This window comes from Centruroides vittatus, unplaced genomic scaffold (genome assembly GCF_030686945.1).
Source record: "Centruroides vittatus isolate TY-2023 unplaced genomic scaffold, ASM3068694v2 scaffold_211, whole genome shotgun sequence".
Classification (NCBI taxonomy): Eukaryota; Metazoa; Arthropoda; class Arachnida; order Scorpiones; family Buthidae; genus Centruroides; species Centruroides vittatus.
Window position 1 is genome coordinate 668,841 of NW_027122687.1, and position 20,995 is coordinate 689,835.

Genomic DNA, 20,995 nt, shown 5'->3' on the forward strand with positions numbered 1-20,995 from the left:
TTTCAATCTAATTGTACGCTAGTCCGAGGAGGATGAACAGTGGAGGAGGAGTTTGACGACGATGGGTAAATCCAAACAGGGACACACACACAGTCAAGTGACAACTTCTGCTGTCTTACTCATCGTACTCCCTTTTTATATGGAGAGGTGTTTTGCAGGTCCTTCCTTGATTTCGTCAGAGGAGATGATCTTCTTGGGCCAATAAAGTGATAGGTGACATAGTCGTGACAGAAATTTTACTCATCTTAACAAGGAACTCACCTCGTGGGAATCGAGTTTAAACCGATCTTATCAGAAAGTTTTATCAGTTGATTTCCCATTACCGTATTTTACGGACTATAAGACGCACTTTTTTCTTCGAAAAATTACCTCCAAAATTCAGGTGAGTCTTATAGTCCGTAGCTCTTATAGGTATTTTTTAAAAAATTGCTTAAAAATTAAGGTGAGTTTTATAGTCCGTAGCGTCTTATAGTCCGTAAAATACGGTAACTAACCCTTTTTGGTCTACGTAAAATACGGTAACTAACCCTTTTTGGTCTACTTCGTTCCGTTTTTGTATAAAATGTAGTTAAATATTTTGATTAAGATTATATAAAGATGATATTAAAAGATTATAAAATTATATAAAGATGTTAAAGTTCACAATATAAAGATCCCGATCTTCACTTTAACATCCATACATAGAAAAAAACCTCTAAACGTTTTTGCATTTTTCGACTTTTCAAGATTCCCTAAGTCCAAAATCGTTAAAATCTTGAGGGTCATTTTTTGACCGATCGCCATACTTTCCTGCCAGGAAGGTAAAAACGAGTCCATGACCTCGTTTTTGATATACACAGGTATTACAGTGACAATGTCCATGCTCTCTATGCGACGATCGCATCTAAAGGAGTTTAGGCCTAAGGGTCAACTCAAATATAAAAACACGTGCGCCTAACAGAAAATAGGCGCGAAAAACGCTATTTTCTGTTAGGCACACGAAAAACGCCAACAAAACACAAAAAATAAAGCAATCGCCGCAATCAAGAGCTCATAAATTAATCGAAGACTGCATTCAATGTCGGGTGGCCGAATGGTCGAAGTGAGTAAGACGCGCTTTAGCCATTTTAATAAGCGAGGAGTCCGAGTTCGAGTTCGAAGCAGATTTCTACGATTATTCACGGGAATTTGGGCTTTATCTCTCTTCAGTAAATTGGTCTATTGCCGATTAGACCGAACCAGTTAAAAGACTTCTTTGTATCCAAAGATATTAGACAATTAATGAATCCAAAAATAAGCAGAACAAGAAACAAGAAACATGTTATTGTTTAACTATACTGCTTTAAGTTTTCTCCACGGGAAAACATTTCGCGATCGATGGAATAAACAATTTTCGATTATATTTCATATAGTATTAATGTACCTATATTAATTTATAGCGCATATTTTTAATTTTAAAAAGTTAAATAAGATTTTTTCAACTACAGTATATAAGCGTTTAATATTTTCACAAGAGTTAGAAAGCGGCTTATTAAAATATCATCTTTCGGCTAAAATGATTTTTATAAAATATTACACACTTATATTTAAACAAATATTTTTGTTTAGTTTAATATAATAATAATAATAATAATTTTCCTAAATAAAACTTTCTTTAAATTAAAATAAAAACTAATTTGAATCACCAGGTTGCAAGTGGAGGGACGTTCGCGCATATTGTGTTGACGTCATCCGCCCAGAAGCCATTTTGGATTAATATCGTCTGTTTAATCTTTATTGTGAATAATCGTTTCCTTTTTTAATGAACGCAATTCTTTACAAGAATGCTGAAATATATGTTTTAACGTTCGTCTGATACATCGAGTTTAGATATCCGTACGTTTTACGACTTTATTTTTCAGGTTAGTGGCTATTTCGTATCAGATTTTTTAAGCCTAATGTTAGGGTTAACATTATTTTCTACGAAACAAAGCGTTTCCATAGCAACTCGTTAGTCTTTTATATTCGTACACTAATTCATATATAAAGTCTTATTTTTTAAAAGAACGAAAGAAACACCAAGTAAAACGTACATTTCTTTTATTGTTTATATCAGCTGAAGACAATAAAGTTCATTTTGTTGTCTATACTCCAATCATTTGTTATATGAACTTTACAAGTGTTTAAGGATTTAATGGCTATAGATTTCTCTAATTCTTCAAGTAATTACACGATTATGATCGAATTTATTGAAAGACAAATTACTTTTATTATGATTGATGTTTCATTAATTAAAAATACAATTACTGATTTATATTTAACTTTTAATATGTTGTCTCAGTGTTTGTGTAAACTTGGAGTTGTATAAGGAAGAAATTGTGCAGTACGATTACGCCTCTGAACAAGATGGTTGGGACCTTAATCGAGCTGTAGACCAGCCCCATGAGAGCAAAAAGTGAAAGGAACCATACCTCTATATGTAACCCTTTGCGAGATAGTCTCCGAAATCAGGTTATGCATAATTGCCAGATGCGTCACTCTGCTAAGACTATTGCATTTAACTATTTTGAGTAGCCTGCTTTACGGTTTGTGGGGTATTTGATAGGTTAGTTTTTACTCATTTCCAAATGGGTGCTGGGTGTGAGCTATAGTGAGCACTGAAGCACATAATTACATAGAGTGTTAGTTGGCTCTCAATCACTCACCTTGACTGGCACAGAGGGTGGAGAATAGGCAGTATACTGATACATGGTAAAAATTGATTTTTAGCAGTAAATATATTGCAAAGTGTTGCATATACAGGCATGGTTTCTCCTACAGCTAGGTTTACAATTCTGGGATAGGGAAACAGAGTTCACGTCTTACTGAAATGGTATTCTTTTGATGTTAGATTTATTTATTTGATGAATTAAATACAAGTGTCTTTAACATTTCAAAATTTCTTCCTCAATTTGAATAATAGTTTTAAAATCTCTTGAAGTTAGACAAATATAAGATTATTTATTCTCTACATATTCATTCTTTACTTGTGGAAGACATTTTGAAATGTCGAAAGTATTCGTCAAGTAAATAAATCTAACGCCGAAAGATGATATGATTTCTTCCTTGTACTATCTTTGGTGTCATATGTGAGCATATAAAGTTTTACAATCTTGGTGTTCGTAACATTAGTTAAATAAATCTAACGCCGAAAGATGATATGATTTCTTCCTTGTACTATCTTTGGTGTCATATGTGAGCATATAAAGTTTTACAATCTTGGTGTTGTAACATTAGTTAAATAATTACTAGCATTAAAATTTTGAATTTTAACATTAACTACAAACCACTAGAAACTGAGTAAATATGATCAGAAATGTTTGTTTGCTAAGAAATTCTGCCATTTTACTGGATTTCTGGAGGTACAAAGTTAATGTTAGTATTCACATTCAGTTTTTTGATATAACTATTTTGAATTTTATAAATTTTTAACTAATGAAATTAATCATACAGATGGATTCGTCGTCGTTCGTGAGTGTTATTTTTTAAATATAGTTGTACATAATTTTTTCTTTATATTTTATGTTTGCTACTTATACATACTTTCCTAAACAATAGAAAATTTAAGCTTAATTTTTTTTTAATAGTGTAATTTAATTTGAAATGATAGATTTGTACTGTTGAGGAAAAAATAGTGATAGTAAATTTATAAATGTGGTTTTATCATAAACAAAAGTACTTAGTCAGAAGCTTTGTTTTAAATCTTTTTTATACCACACAATTGCTTTGTTGTAGTAGTATCAAGATAATAGGCTTTGCCCTTGACCACTTTCAGTGGCATGACCCTAGCATTTTGTGTCACTTGGTAACACTCACTACATGTGTTGAAATTTATAATGATCCTTTATATTAAATAACGTAAGTAATAGCAAGCCTAATTAACTCAATAAAGAACAATTAATGATAAGACAAAAAACATCCAATTTAAAAGAATTCAGAGCAAATTAATAAACATCTTTAGAAATAGGCAGATTTAAATTAATGTAGCATCACATTCTATAAGGTGACAAAGATTTAAATTACCTCATATAGCTGTATGGTTAGGTTAATGATGTCAAGGGTTAAGATACCCAGATGTAGGAGTGAAAACAAAGTTAATTCATGAATACAAATAAAGTGAGTTTTCATATTTGTTTTTAGTAGTGAAGAAAGAGAAGTTAAATGGATTAATGTGAAAAGAATTAAAGTTAGTTCATAATGGTTGACCACAAATATATATATTTCTATAATAAACACTTTATTTTAGGTGATTTAAACTATAATAATAATTATTATTAAACATTATTATTAGAAATTATAATTTTTCTACATTTTTTTATAAACATAACAATTAAATTAAGGATTTACTTCTACATTAATCTTTCATTTGATAGAAGTTAATGTGAAAATAAAATCTTTTTGAATAATCTTGATCTTCACTTTCCTCACTTTATAATTTGAACAATAATAAACACTCAATACACACACTTTATTTCAGCATAAGAGTGACAGTACTTAATAATGGATGTACAAAATATATCAGTCTCTAACAGCCAATAATTTTTAATTTATGCTGCACATACTGTAATTTAAAAGTGTGTGTAATGCTGTAGATCATTCTAGAATTTTTTTCTGCATTCAATTGTTTTCTTTTAAAAGGGCAGTGAAAAAAGATGCTTTACACTTAAGATTGCAGAACTTTTACACATTAAATAAATTTATGATAAACTTTTCTCTAAATATCATTTCGCAAATGAAGGAATTTCAAAATATTACATTCTCTAACATTTTGAGAGTGGACTATCACCACAGAGAAAAAAGATTCTTGCAGAAAAGCAAAAATTCTAATGAAAGTCAAATTGGAAGGATTGAGATAAAAGACACTGACAAAGTTTCAATTCAATCTGCAGTCTTGAAACTGAAAATTTCATAGTTGACTCCATGAGGATCTGAAGACAAAAATACATTTTAAATATTGAAATAAGCAGGTAATGCTAGACAGAATGGACATGCAAAGATGAAGTTTGGAAGATTATTGCAAAAGTTCTCTGAAAAGGACCTCATTTTCGATGATGAATTTTACTTCATCCTTTCACACTGGACAATCAATGTTAATGGTGGATTTTATACCAATGATATCTCTTCTATGGTTACCAATGTAAAGTTTTTCAAGAAAAAGAAATTTGAGGGCAAAGTTTTGGTTTGGATTGCAATGGACCAAAAGGATGGAGTTAAGTCCTAATCAGAAAGTCAGGTTTTGTTATCAATGCCCAGCAATATTTAAATGAATGTATAAGATGTCACCTGATCTTTACATTTGAAAGAATTATTCTGAAGCAGAATGTCTTCTAGCCAAGCAAGTTGCCACTGTGCCAAAACTGTGCCAAAACCTATGACAATAAATCACCAACTTTGTTGAAAAGGAGGCCAACTCTGCAGATCTGTCATAAATTAAGCCAAACAAGGCTTTTTGGACAATTCTCAATACAGCTGTTTACAAACACAGCTGAAAGACAAAAAACTCAGATTGGTTGATTAATTTGTAAGAACTGCACATCCAAAGTTGAATTTACTGTATTTGATGATGGTAACTTGTAAAATTACAAAAATAAAAGATAGCATACAGATTTTCATCACTTTTCAAATGACTTATTTAGTTTATAGTTTTTTTTTTGTTCAAAGGTAAAAGCTATGTTACACAAACTTGTACAAATTTTTTATGGACACCCACTATTTTTATAATATGTGAGAAAATCATATATTAGATTTATGAGACAGTAATGTGTAAAAGTTAATAAATTATTCTTTGTTTTTATTGAATATATATATATCCCATGACTATAAAAATTTGTCAGTGTTTTGAATAAATGTATTTGATTTATTTTATCAAGTCAGATGTATTATTAAGAATTTTATATACAGTAGAGACTCGTAAACTGGCACCCCGGTAATCGGCACGATTTTCAGTCGGACTGTGTCGTGCTGAGTCGAACGTTTTTGATACTAAATTTACTTCTAAAGTATAATTTTCATGTTTTTATATTCTTCAATATATTTATTTTGTTTGTACAAAATGCAGAAATAATTTTTAACGATACGATAGCCTCGATGATTATTATAAAAATTTTCGTTAGGCTTAAAATCAACGAAAATTCAACACAAAGCGACACGCAACGGAGAAAAATTCAACAGGAAGCAGCACTCAATGGAGAAAAATTTGAACATCGGACAGGTTAATATATTTTTTTGTACATAAACCGTAATCGGAACAAATCCCTAATCTGAACAACCCCAGTCCCCAATTTATTCCGATTTTTGGTTCACTACTGTAGTTAAATATCTGATTAAAATAATATTACTCCATAAATAACTCATTTAACAGAATTGTGGCACCCTTAATTAGTAATAAATTGGTCAAATTTGGGATATCAAACTTCAGAGCATCACAAAGTTCTGCTCTTGTGGAATGAGAAATTGAAATACCTGATTGCTCTAGCCAATTTATCTTAAAGATAAATGTTCAGAAATTCAGGTTTGCATGTAATGACAGACAAATCTTCAAAATTGTTTTTTTTAGCATGTTTTGGACACACAGATGGTGTTAGACTGTATTGTAATTTCTCTTGGAATATATCTTGTTAGAAGCATATGATTTAATTTATATGATTGGCAGTCTTATTGTAATAACTGTTAACATTGGAGAAGCCTGCAAAATAAACAAAGAACAGTCTTTAAGATGATTTTCATATCAATTATCATCTGTTCAGTCCTGCATTATATCCTACAGATATGTAAGGTTTCAACCTCCAAAAGGTTTCAAAAGTCTATGTACAGAGACAAATGATTACTTTTTTTGGTCATTAAAATGTTTTTTGAGTATCATTTAATTGAATGCAAATATAGATGAATTCCTCCTATTCACAATGAATAGGTATTAATGCACTTAGTTATTATGTGCACATTTGCATCAGAAATGCATCTCTTCAGGTTGTTTTGTTGCTTCATCTGGTATACTAAATCTTTACATATCTCCATGAAAAAGTCAAGTGAGTAAAGACTGATGATCTATGAGGCCATTCTATGACTTGTAGTGGCAATCCATTTACCTGGAAACTGCTGATGCAGCAATTGATGCACATTGAAATCCTTTGGCTCCTAGTGTAGATCCTGTTATGATATGATATAGAAATTCTATTGCCTTAATGCAGTTTTTCACTTTTTCAGTGAGTTTTGTGCACAATTAGTTTAGTATGTTACATTAAAAATGGATGAAACATCATTTTAAGCAATAATGATCATTTTTTTATGAAATGTATTCAAGTTGGATTTTCAAATTATTAAACTATCTGTTTCACTGCATTGAATGTTGAATGAGCTGCAAGATAATTTTTTAATTATTAATGATTTTAAGATTGGTTTTTATAACTTTTTATTAAGTACATTCACATAAGAGCTACACAATATACAAAGTGGTATTGTACAAAAATGCAGAAATTACCACTGAATGAAGCTTTATTTTTGTATGTATATATTGTTGGAAATGCATGATTGAAATTTTTAAATCTAATAATTGACAAAAACAGTCTTTTTGTTTTTAGAAATCTTGCTTTGGTTATTTTTTTAGCTTCAGAATAATTGAAGATTTAAAAATTAGATATATTTGAAGATAAAAATGGGAGGAATGTTTTTAGAAATGGAATTGAAATGAATCTAGTTGAAGATCCTGTTTCATTGCTAACTATTGTCTTTAAATTTTATAACACTACATAATATTACAGTGAACAAATAACTTACAATTTTCATCTCATTTGATGATTTAATTAATATGAGAAATCAAAATTATTACCAAGAATTATAACTTATCTAAAAATGTCATTTCTATAACTGAGAAAATAAAAATGTTTTTTGGATTTAAATAATGATTGATATTAATTTATCATTTGTTGTTTGTTAAATATGCAACTAAATATGATTGATCAGAAATATATAAAATGGAAGTAATCAGGAGTTAATAATAATCGCAATAAAATGCATATTTTTATTGAAGATATTTGAAAAAAAACTATAAAGTAATGATGTATAAAATTAGATAAATTATTATTTATATTCTACATCAAAATTGTATATGGTATTTAACACAATTGCACATGAATATGTTTGATTTCATTCATTCATTTATTGCATCTAGTAGTCTAAGTCTAAGTTGGATTTAAATTTTAATTAATTTAGAAGAATGCATCATCCATCAAGAGGGGGTGTACGAGGAGGAGCAGATCAGTTTAGTTGGGATTCTGTGAAGACTGATAAATACAGAGAGAATTATTTGGGTAAGTCATAAAAATCCAAAAAAAAGCTTGTTTGTGCTATAGAAACTATTCTGAAATATGTAATTTTGTGTGTTGATTTTTTTTATCTAAATATTTCATAATTGTAAAGTTTAATATACAAGCTGGATTTTTTTCAATGAAGAGTTGATATTTCTAAATACAATCAATTCATTAAATATTATTTTTTAAGTTTTATCATTGCTTAGTTTGAGTTTGCCAATATATTTTTTAGAAGTTTTTCAGTCTTAAAATTATTTAAACAAATTTAAAATATCTGCTATTTAAATAAAATGTTATATAGTAAATGCATTCCAATTTTATTTTTGTTTTGTATTGTGTATATTTTGATTTTTTGTAAACATTTCTGTTGTATTTGAAGATAATTTTAAAATTAAAATAAAAAGAAATTAGTAAAAAGTTATTATATGTTGTATATTTTTAGTTTTTAACTTCAAAATTTACTTTTAGTTATGCTTACATTATTTATTTATTTTATATTTGAAAATTATATTAAAATCAATTTTATTTCTCTGATTTTGAATACATAGTGTGCAACCTAAATTTTTGTTTTTCAAGGAGATAAAGGAAAAAGTAACGAATGCAGGAAAACAATTCAGGAAACAGTTAAGCAGTGTAAATAAATAGCTCATTGTAAATAAACATTTATTACTTTTAACATGAATACACTATATTAAAAACTATTTTAACAAAAAAAGTTGTACATTATCCTTTGCTTCTTGGTATAATTTTGCCTCAATTGAAAATACAACTTTTTAAGACTTAAAATGTTTTCACAGGTCTGCTTCCTTTCACTATATGTATAGAACAATGCTTTAACATTTTGTAAAGCTTTGTAAGTCTTGGCAAAACTTGGCATTAGAAAATTGATTAGAAGTCATTTAACTGTCAATACTGGAATGAAACTTAATTTCATGTGAAATATAAATTTTAAATTCAATTAGCACTGGGCCATTAATTAACTTCATAAATTTATGTATTAATTTCAAAGTCAAATAGCATCTGTGGAAGCAAGTAATGTTGAGACCCAAAAATTTAGAAAAAAGTACAAAATGTGTAAAATATATGCCAAGTGTCTAAATATGAAGAGCACATGTAAAGTGAAAACCTTATTTTTTTAGCACAAATCTTATTGGATTGGTTGTATGTGCTAAATATATCCAAATCTTATTGGATTGGGTTATATGGTCAGGAAAAAAACATATTAATATTTACATAACTATCTAGTCCTTAAATATGTTAAAGCACAGAACAACTTGCAACGAAGTAAAGTTTGGAATGATCATGCAGAGCTGAGGGCTATATGCAAAATGTGACTGCATTACTCTGCTGCCAAATTTACAATCTAAAGAAAAAGGAACACAAATAATAAATACTTTAATTTTTTTTCAATTGATTCATGCAGGAAATGCTGCATCAGGACTGATTTACAAATGATGAATTCAATAAAATGATAGTTTAGGAAAATTTCTAAAATTCTACAGGAAAATGTCTGTTGATATACAAATATTATCAATTCAAATTTAAACAGATTGATTCAAGCAAATATACTTTCAGGAGAAGAAACAAAGGAATTACTCAAATACACTGTTTATTATGTAAAATATTTGCAAGCTAAATGGTGGTGTTGGAATCTCAGCTTAATTGAATTTGGACAAATAGAACTAAATTTCAGAAAATAATGTAAATTAGAAGAGTTAACATTACAATACTGTGTTTAGTAATGCGGAATGCTAAGTAAGATATTAAATTGACTAGGAAGGTAGAGCTAAGAGAAATTTTGAGTATCCTTGAACAGTGTGCTGATTTAGCAAGTTAGACTGATCGTGTATAAAAATGGTGAATGATGTAATCATAATAATTTTATAAAAATTATGCTGATTATAATAGTTTTATTATCATTATAAAAAAAAACATCTAGTGTAGCATGAGCGTCCATCTTCCAGATCATATGATGAGACGAAAACAATGATGTCACTAGCAGAAGTTATCATAGACAAAACAAGCTAACTAAACTACAATCAAGTAGTAGTAGTAGTAGTAGTAGTACAACTACTTATCCACATAAGTCGACACCCCAAGGGGAAGTGAAAATGTGTCGAGTTATCCAATGTGATGACTAAAGTGAAATTGAAAAAAAAAAATTAGGAAAATACAGTAGTTCAAGTACCTCTCTGACCATCCATCACTGGCACTAAAGTTGGTTTCTACCCAAGCAATTTCCATTGCCTTTTGTTTCAGTATTGGTCCCGAAACAGGAAGATTCAACAAACGAATTTGCTTTAGCCAATGTACCAGAGCATCTTTGACATCTTTGTATGGCGACTTTCTCTGGTGTTTTTGAGACAGCTGCGATGAAAGTCCAAGATAGTTTCTTAGTTTCCTCTTTCTTCTTCAGGATTCCCATCAATGTTGTTTTTGGAAGTTTTTCTTTGTTTTGCAAATTCGGCTTGGGAAGTTTTCTTACATTTAAATTCAGAAACAAGTTCAAATTTTTCCTTCAGCGGAAGCATTGTTAGCTTTTTGACACTCATTTCTAACAAATGTGAAACAGGTGCTACAAATAACGCTTGACGATGACAAAATGCAAAATCGGATTCTGCTGTGACGTTGATATAAATTGTATATTTTCTTTTTGTTTATCTGTTATTATTTTATATATAGAAATACATAAAATGTTAAGGTATTCTTATTAATACATACAGTACTTATTAATAAATAAGTCGACTTCCCCTCCTAACAAAAAAAAATGAGTTCACACTGCACAGTGCAGTGTGAACTCATTTTTTTTTCAGGAGGGGAGTCGACGTCGACTTATCAGATGTCTAAACAAGTTGGAAAGGCAAAAATATGTTGACTTATCCAGTGGTGACAAGTTAAACAGTGTCGAGTAAACTGGAGTTTTTTAACATTAATGCCTATATAAGTCGGTTGGGACCACAGAAAACTGACTACTTAACTGACAGTGTCGAGTTATACTTATGCGGACTCGACCTGTAGTTAGAATTCTGGCAGAAAGTTATTCTGTTGAGTAAACAAGAAGAAACATTGGATAGTCAATCTAGAGCTATCATTTTAAATGTATATAATTATTTTAAGTATCAAATTTCACTTCATAGCGATTTAAAAAAAAAAACAATGAATTAACATAATAAACTTATGGTTGGTTGGTCATTTCAGTGACAAATGTTTCACCAAATGGGGTATCTGAGTGAATTGATATTTTATTTGTATTTCTTTTTTTCTTTACTTTATAAAACAAATTATAAAAGTGATATAAGTATACAGGGATATAGATAGAGATTTACACGTTAAGGAATTTGGTTAGTTTGAAATATGGCTACTTTGAAATTCAAAGTGAAAATTCTGTCTGAACTGTGATATGCAAATGTTAACTTATTCTTTCTGTGCCTCCATGCTATGAGAGAACAATGGACCAAGAACAACTTCAATCTGGTCAATATGGCTTTGCTTTTACAGTAACACTTGTTTGGGTGTCACCTTACCCAATGACTACCCTTTTTTTTCTCTTATCATAAAATACAGCTGGTTTTCAGGATTGCAATATTGGGCTACAAGTAGCAGGTTGAGATATTTGTAGAGCTGTAAGCTACTACAATTGGATATCTTACTACTATTCTGGCCAAATTTGACAAATTCTGCTTAATTTTTTATAAAATCTCTCTGGCAACCTGTAAGGTTGTTGCTAGACATATGCTGTTTCACATTTACAGTATATTATTTATTATTATTATTATTATTATTGTTGGTTAAGTGAGAATAGCTTTCTGTGTACATACCTGTTGCTGTTGCTTACTATGCCGGACCAAAGTCAAGGCATAGTAACCAAAACAGAAATTAAAGAAGTGTATCAGTGTGTGTGTTCTGTATTCAGGAATTTTCTCACAATATGACATGTATTCAATATAGTGGCCTTCTGTAGTGTGATGTATGTGTTTCTATTCAATTCTAATGTGCCCAGGCTTTTGTGTAGTGTGTGTGGTATGACACCTGTAGAGGAAAGAACAACAGGTACAATAAGCACCCTATCCATCCTCCACAGATGCCTTATTTCCTGGGCGAGTTCTGTGTACTTGCTAATTTTTTCAGTGCATGCGTTTTGTATATTGTGAGTGTTTGGAATGGCTATGTCTATAATGTATGTGATTTTATTGTGTTTGTCAATGAGTGTGATGTCTGGTCTGTTGTGGTAAATTGTTTTATCTGTGATTATGGCTCTGTCGTAGTACATTTTGTGCGTGTTGTTTTCCAAAACTGTCTGTGGAATGTATTTGTAGTATGGTTCGTGGATGTCTACTAATTTGTGTTTCCTTGCAAGCTCTTGGTGTATTATATTTGCTACTTGATTATGTCTGTGTAAATAATCTGTCTGTGCCAAGAGCTTGCAACCAGAAGTAATGTGTTGTATAGTTTCTGGCATGATGTGACATTTTCTGCATGTGTCATTTGTGAGTGTTGTATCTTTGAGTATGTGTTTTCTGTAGTTTTTAGTATTTATGACCTGATCCTGTATGGCAATCATGAATCCTTCTGTCTCCCCAAAGAGGCATCCCCGTGCTAACCAGCTGTTTGACGCAGTTTTGTCAACAAAATCCTGGGCCAGATCATAAGGATGCCTGCCATGGAGTGCCTTTCGAGCCCACGATTGCTTAATGGTGTCTGTGCTTTTTATATGTTGCGTTGTGTCCATATGATGTGAGTGTAAGTTTAATGGTGTGTTATTTGAATCTGCTAGAGTTACTGCTTTATGTAATTGTGATGTTTCTTGTTTTTTGTAGAAAAACTCTCGCAGTGACTGTATTTGTTTGTAGTGAAGGTTAACTATGTCAATCAGGCCACGTCCGCCATCTTTACGTGGAAGGGTTAATCTTTCTGTGGCGGATTTAGGATGATGTTGTTTATGCTTAGTAAGTGTAGTTCTTGTTTTCCTTTGGAGTTGCTCGAGATCTGTGTGAGTCCAATGTATAACTCCAAAAGAATATGTGAGTACTGGGATGACATATGTGTTTATTGCTTTAACTGTGTGTTTTGCATTTAACTCTGTTCTGAGAATAGCATTTAACCTACTTTGGTATTCTTTAATTAATCTTTGCTTTATTTGTGCATGTTCTGTTAGTTTGGCCTGTTGGAATCCTAAATACTTGTAGAACTCGCCCTCTTCCATGGATTCAATAACGTCTCCATTTCCAAGTGCAAAATCTTCTTTCTTCAGGATTCCTTTTTCTATGTGAAGTGTTTTGCATTTATCTAGGCCAAATTCCATTTGTATGTCCTTGGTGTATGAATGTGTGATTTGTAGGAGTTGATGAAGTTGTTTTTGTGTGGATGCATAAAGTTTTATGTCATCCATGTACATGAGATGTGACAGTGTATACTGTGTTGTTTTTTCATGCCTGATATTGTAGCCATATTGTGTGTTGTTTAACATGTTGGATAATGGATTCAAGGCTAGGCAGAACCAGAGAGGACTCAAGGAATCTCCTTGAAAAATTCCTCGCCTAATAAAAATTTGGTTTGTTTGTATGGAAGTGTTATGAACCCTGAGATGTAGTGTTGTTCTCCAGTGCTGCATAGTGTTTTGGAAGAATGTAATGAGTGATGGATGTATTTTGTACATGTGTAGAATATGTAGCAGCCAACTGTGTGGAACACTGTCGAATGCTTTTCTGTAGTCTATATATGCCATGTGTATGTTTCTGTGTTGTTTGTGTGCTTGCCGTAGAATGACTGAATCTATGAGTAACTGTTCTTTGCATCCCTTGTGATTTCTACGGCAACCTTTTTGTTGTTCTGTTAGAATGTCGTGTTCTTCAACATGTTTGTATATTTTGTTTGCGATACAGGATGTCAATAATTTGTAGAGTGTTGGGAGACATGTAATTGGTCTGTATTGTGTGGGGTCTGTGGTATTGTTGTTTTTAAGATTTCATGTAGGTGATGCCCTGAGTAAGAAAATTTGGCATGTCTTGTGGATTGATGATGATGTGTGTTAGGTGTTTAGCTAGCTCCTGGTGCAGTGATGTAAACTTTTTGTACCAGAAATTGTGAATGTTGTCTACACCAGGTGTCTTCCAGTTGTGTGTTCTGTTAACAGTGTATTGGAAATCATGTATGCTTATTTCAACACAGGGCATAGTTGGTATGTTGTGTAAGTTTTTGTTCTCCTCCTCAATCCAGCCTGCTTCAGCATTGTGCGTGACAGCACTGGACCAAAGAGAAGACCAATATGTTGTGAGTTCTTCTTCTGTTGGTGTGCCACTGTGCTGTGTATCAGTGTTTGCTTTGTTATTAATTTGTCTGTAAAAGAGTTTTTCATTGTTTGTAAATAATTTATTTTGTTGTTTTCGTAGTGTACATGTTTTGTATCGTTTGAGTCTACGTGCTTTGGCAGCAAGTTTTTGTTTTAGTGTATCAATGTATTCTGTAATGTGTGTGTTGTGATGTTCATGTTTTGTATGCGTTTTTATTTTCTTAAAAATGTTTTTGAGCTGTTTCCTTAATTTGGGTGTTATGTTGTTTTTAGTGTATTGTGTCAGCCTGCCTAATTGCTGTCTAATGTCATTTATTTGTGTTTCTATTCTTCTCTGCCAGGCAGGCTTGTGATAGAATTGTGTTTTCTGTGTATTTGTCTGTGATTGTATTTTCAGTCCATGGTGTGTCACTACTGTGACTGCCCCAGCATAAACTAATGTATGAATGTCTGCGAGTGTAGAAATTGAATGAATGTAGTGTGGTAGTAAGTGAGTGTTTACATAATTTAGTGTTTTTCCTACTTCCTTCGACGTGTTGATTTTTGGTATTCGTGGTCTTTGTGTGGGATCTGTGCCTGTATATTTAGTGAGTGTTTCCTGAAATATAAGTGAGAGCGTATTAACTAAATCCATGTCTATGTTATCAGTGATGGATGAGGAAGTGTCTGTAGTATCATTAGTGGTAATTGTTGTATGTGTGTTATTATCAATGCTTGTTGCTGGATTATCCTGACAGGTTACATGATCTTCATTAATGTTAGATGTTTCTGTCTGTTGATGTATTTGATCAGCAACCTGTTGTTTGATAAGTTCAAGTGTTGTTTGTGGAATAAGGTTGTTGTGTATAATTGTTCTTTTTTGATCAACAACCCTTTGTACGGTGACAGTGAGATGAGGATACTGTTGTGTGAATCTATGGTGTAGTTGTTGTCTGTATGCTGTCATGTTTGTTTCGAGTTTTGTGATGGTGTAATAAGTACGGATGATAAACTCGTTCATTTCTACTGTCCATTTCATCCGTTGGCGTGGTTTTCCAGCCTTTGTGGTCTGTGGATGCATTACCACAGAAACACCAAGGCTGGGTTGGTTCCTCACATCTGTTGAGGGCATTGCAGTAGCCATGCTTGGGCCGGTGCTGCTTTCGCCACCGGTAACCAAGGGAGACTGTGGCCTATTTTTCGAACGTGAGCCTCTGCCTAACCCACGAACGCGGACCTTGTTAACCCGGGCGACGTCCGAGCCGGTATCACACTTTGATCTAGTTATTACCATGATGAATATCTCCACAGAATGTGGGTGTGGTCACTCTTAGCTTCATTTCTCCCCATAGACCTTACTGGCATGGGTGTCCCTACCAGGAGCTTATGCTCCAGCCTGCATTGCCCTATGGATCAGTAAAATTACTGGGCTCTCCCACCACGACCAGGTGGTGACCACGGGAGAGTTATTTCAGTATATTATTTATTATTATTATTATTATTATTATTAATTAATGAAAATAGCTTTCTGTGTACATATCTGTATTCTGTTTGCTTAATAAATTACATCAGCTACATGGCATTTGGCATATTGTAAAGATATATGTAAATCACTGATAATTCAAAGTTGTGATTATTTCATCCCTTGAATTTCGAACTAATATTTTTCAATGATAGATATTGATCTTTTGTTTGATATCTGATAATTCTTTGGGTTTTCTCGATGCCAAGCCTGAACTCAATTATCAACTCCTGGTCTGACTGCTCCTTTTTAGTTTTTAAAACTAGTTGGTAAACAGAAGAGTGGGTGATTGTCATTTTCTATTGAAACTCTCTGTACCTCCTACTTTAGAGTTTGTAGCCCATGGAAGGCCTTATGGTTCTCTCTAATCTGTTTCAAGTTCTGGGTTCAAATACTGGCCTTTTCATCTTCCATACTGTATAAAACCTTCCATGCCAAGAAATTCGGATAGAAATTTATCAGTTTCATCATCTAATGATGAGACTAATTCATTGAAGGATTCAGCATCGTCACTGATCATCACAGATGCTAAAGCTCGAAAAGGTATAACAGTGATGATTGAATTTCTTGGATTGTTAAATCTCGTCTGTAGTTCTAAGTACTGTATTTCTCTTCACAAGCACTGTCCAAAATGGAAAACATCCATAAATGTTTGTTTGGGAAACAGAAACACACTGTGAAGCTGTTAAGAGCCATACTTTCATAGTCATTGGTGAATGAAACAGGATTAAGGTTTGGTTTCATGAGAATGCTGAAAATCAAGTCATAAGTAGCTTGATTTTTGTTTCTTGCAATACAGTATACTAAGAGAATTGTATGACTCTCATCCAACATAACATGCAATGTATATAACTAAAAGCCTAATGGTGCAGAATTAAAAGTTCCATTACGCGGCCAGTGGTCTTGAAAGCAAAAAGCCGTAAGTTTTGAAGCATTGATAGAATTAGCAGGCTGTCTCTTTGAATGACAGTCTTTCTCTCTAATTGATTTCCATAGGTCATTTAAAATATCTCATTCTGGTGCCATGCATTGTCTATGCACCATTCTTGCCAGAGTTTCTTAGGAACAACACTTTCAACATCAAGTTGGTAATCATTACTGCAGTTTTGTATAATAGCGAATGTCAATTCCTCTGACTGCTTAGCTATTCTTTACTTTTCTGCACTTTTCAATGACAGGTTGTGTCTAGTATCAGGTGGATGTGAGTGATTACTTGATTCTTCTTGAACAATGTCTTTTATCTTTAAATTAATCATCCACCACAACTTCCATTGCATTCACATCACCATTGTGTCATATTATCTTTTCTCTTATCAACAATGTCAGTTCGGCTATCAAGCAAAAGCTTTCTTCCGCTTGTCATTGGTATGAATTTTATGATCTATAAATAATAAAAACATTGTTCTTAAATATCACATTTTTAAAGTATAAATTCTTTGATGCTGTGAGTGAGCTTTACTGAAAAAATGCAAATTCCATTGAAATGTATCAAACTTACTGGTATGTTTCTAAACAGGAATACAGCAACTACACTTAACACATAATGCCTGAATATAGGGAGAACACCATAATTAATAAATGGTTTTTCTGTTCCAGAAACTCTTTTCTAAATTTACTTTCAATCATTCTGAAAACTTGAGCACCACTCTTCTATCATTCTTACTTACATATTATGGTACTGTATTCTGTTTGTTGTTATAAATATATTTTTTATTTTTATTACATTTATAATAATTTAAGCCAATTATTTCTTTTTACACTTGGGTTTTTATTGATCTTAATTTTAGTTTTTAATATTTCTACACTTTAAATTTCCTTCATTATGTGTTATATTCATGCTGTAAGATCTTAACACTATTTTTTTTATTTATTATATAATTGTAATATTAATGTTTATGAAAAACAGAATTTTGCCTATTGTATTTAAATCAACAATATGTTCTTTTAAATGTGTTTGAAGTTGTAGTTTTGTTTTCCTATATAAGTAAATTAAATAAATTATTAAAAAAGTTTACGTTTTCTTTGTCTATTCGATTATTTACTTTTCAGACAAATGTCCATTTGATCAGATATCTGTTCAGTGAAATGTCTGATGGCATCTATGATCCAAGAGTCAATAAACTAAACATGCAGTTTCTGAATAGTTCTCTGAAATGATGACATAATATACCAAGTAGAATTAATTGGAAATTTATCAACTTTCAAGAAAATGTTAAAATAGAAATGTCTAAAAATAATAATTAAAACATGGATTGATGCACAGAAAATGAACAAGAGAGGTCTGAAGGCAAAGATATATATATATATATATATAGATTTTGGGAAAATATGCAATGTAACATGATTGTCTGTGGCGCACGAAGCATTTTTCACATTTTCTAAAAAGTCTTAATAATTTTAGACAAAATAAAAGCTGTTTGATTTTTGTGATTGCAATTTAAAATTGACATATAACTCAACTGTCATATAACTTGCACCTGTTTCAAATTGCCTTTTTAACATAGTATAAAATTATATAAAAACACAATGATTCCATTTAGTGTTATTTTGATTAGTTTTTCATTATGTAAGAACATTTCTTTAGTATTAATCAGTATATTACTATACTTCTAATTATACTGAAGTAAATAAATCTAATTTTAAAGATAATTAAAAACACAACTAAAAGTAACATTTTTATTTGTTAGAAAAGTATAGTACATATGTGTATTTTTCTTAGCTTTTGACTTAAATACAATTTCTCTTGTGTTTTATTGATTTAATATTTGACTGTGATGTTTGCTCAATTTGCAATGTACTCATAACTTTTTAATTATAATAATAATAAATCTTTATTCACAAAAAGGGGATTATCCCTGTTGCAGGGGGTTGTACAAAATTGACTTATAAATTTTTGTATTATTAAAACATTAACTAGGTTATTAATATTTAATCGTTTTTATACATTGGTTTTATATTGTTTCGTTATTAACATAAATAAAAACAGTTATTTTAACAAACAGTAATATAATTATACAATAATGGTGAAATAACTTTTTAATTATTATTAATCCAATTAAAGCATTTAATAATTCAATCTCTTGTTAAAAAATTAAGAAGTGTTATGAATTACTTTTAGCATATATGAAGTAATAAATTTTTTCATTTAATAAATACTTTAATGTAAAATAACTTTAAGTCATAAATTAGTACTAATTAAAATTAATTTCAACTTTTAGGTCATTCCTTGAAAGCCCCTGTAGGTCGGTGGCAGAAAGGAAAAGATTTGCAGTGGTACAATAAGGATAGAGATAAAAAGCATAAGAGTAAACTTTCGTCGTCTGAACGTGATGCAATTCGACAAGCAGAAGATGATGCCATGAATGCTGCATTGTATGTTTAAGTCTTATAAATTATTATATTGTTAGTTTTATTTTAAATTTAGTGATTTGTTAAACTGTTGTATGTTAATAGAAAAATTATTATATTAAATTACACTGATGGAAGAAGAATAATTAACCTGAAATTAGTGTTCATAAATTTCAAATAAACTGGCATTTGGTAACCAAGATTACTTAATGAATTATCTAAATTTATGATTTTAAAAAGAACAACTTTATTACATATTCACTAATTTTTTTTTTCTTTTAACATTGTCTTCAAAATATATTAAATTTAAATTTTTAGAATATTATAGTTAATTTCTAGCTGTAATAAAATAAAATCATGTAAATTTAAAACTTTTAGTATAACTAGGTTATTGAATAGTTTATCCAGGATTAGATATTAAGAATTTATTCTAGTTGTCCAGTAGGCAGCCAGCTCTAGAATTCTAAATATATCGCACTAACCTTATAATGCTTTGCAGTTATTTTTGGAATGTAACACACATTTTTTAGGTCCTCCCTAGACCTACAGGGGAGTTCTAGAAAAAAAAATTTTCTGGTGTGATTAGCATTCGATTTAGCCTTCAATGTGTTCTAATTTCAAATGCTTCCATCTTCGAATTTACTTTTTAAAATTTTAAATTTTTAAAAATTATGCCTGCATCAGCTGTTATAACGCTGGGTCATACATAGCCTGCCATGCCTTTGAAAGTTGTTTTTCGTCCTTAAAATTGTTTGAAAGGCCTTGGCAGTCTGCTTTAAAAATCTCTAATGCCTTCAAATTCCTAAGTTGGTTTATGTGACAAGTTTGCCGGATCATTGTCACTTGTTAGTAGTTTGGGTGTAATGCCATTCACTGGCATATATAGTTCTTTCTTTTCAATATCTGTTTTGTGTTCATGGAGGCGTTGTTTGAACAATCTTCTTGTAGGTCCTATATACACAAGATCTTAAACCTACTATATATCAGTCTACAGGAAGATCAGAAACACTTGGAGAGAGTTCAAATACAGATTGGATATTGTTCACAAAACAAACAGTGCACATGTTGTAATGTTTACTGAAGGAAAATAAACTTTTTCCAATTGCTTTATTATCTGCTGCAATTGAGTTTTTACCATCTCTACTGGTGTAATTTTTATGAACGTATGTAATGGGATGAATAATTTTCAAGCACCCTGTAAAACATTAATTTTTGAACACAAAAATAGCACACCAATATCAAATTAAAATGTAGTGAATTAAAATAGAAATAGTTTGTCTAACACAACTTTTTTAATGAAATATGCTTTAAATAAAGTTTATGAAGATGATGATAACTTTTTTACATTATAGTTTTTTCTTACAAATTTTTTATTATTTTACAGAGGTCATAAGCCAATTCAGAAAGAACAGCAAGTTATGAACAAAGAGGTACTTTATACTTTTTGTGTTTTATAAATTGTATAGTTTTGTTTGTAAATCTTAACTTTAATAGTTGAATTTAAATTATTAAAAATAATTTTTCTGTTTTATGATTAAAAAAAAAAGATATACT

At 30.9% G+C, this 20,995-nt stretch overlaps 1 protein-coding gene across 3 annotated transcripts in view; it reads left to right on the top strand.

Annotated features, from left to right (window-relative positions):
* Positions 1-1,685: 1,685 nt before the first annotated feature.
* The window catches only part of LOC136987434 (micronuclear linker histone polyprotein-like), a 35,617-nt gene continuing 16,307 nt past the window's right edge, over positions 1,686-20,995 (top strand). Inside the window, exons 1-4 of one of the 3 annotated variants that reach the window (XM_067285171.1) lie at positions 1,686-1,880; positions 8,206-8,303; positions 19,312-19,465; positions 20,826-20,871. In XM_067285171.1, the coding sequence (XP_067141272.1) occupies positions 8,210-8,303; positions 19,312-19,465; positions 20,826-20,871 (294 nt within the window). In that variant the 5' untranslated portion in view covers positions 1,686-1,880; positions 8,206-8,209. The remainder of the gene's footprint in view (positions 1,881-8,205; positions 8,304-19,311; positions 19,466-20,825; positions 20,872-20,995) is intronic. The other 2 variants (XM_067285170.1, XM_067285172.1) reach the window with 2 other exon arrangements.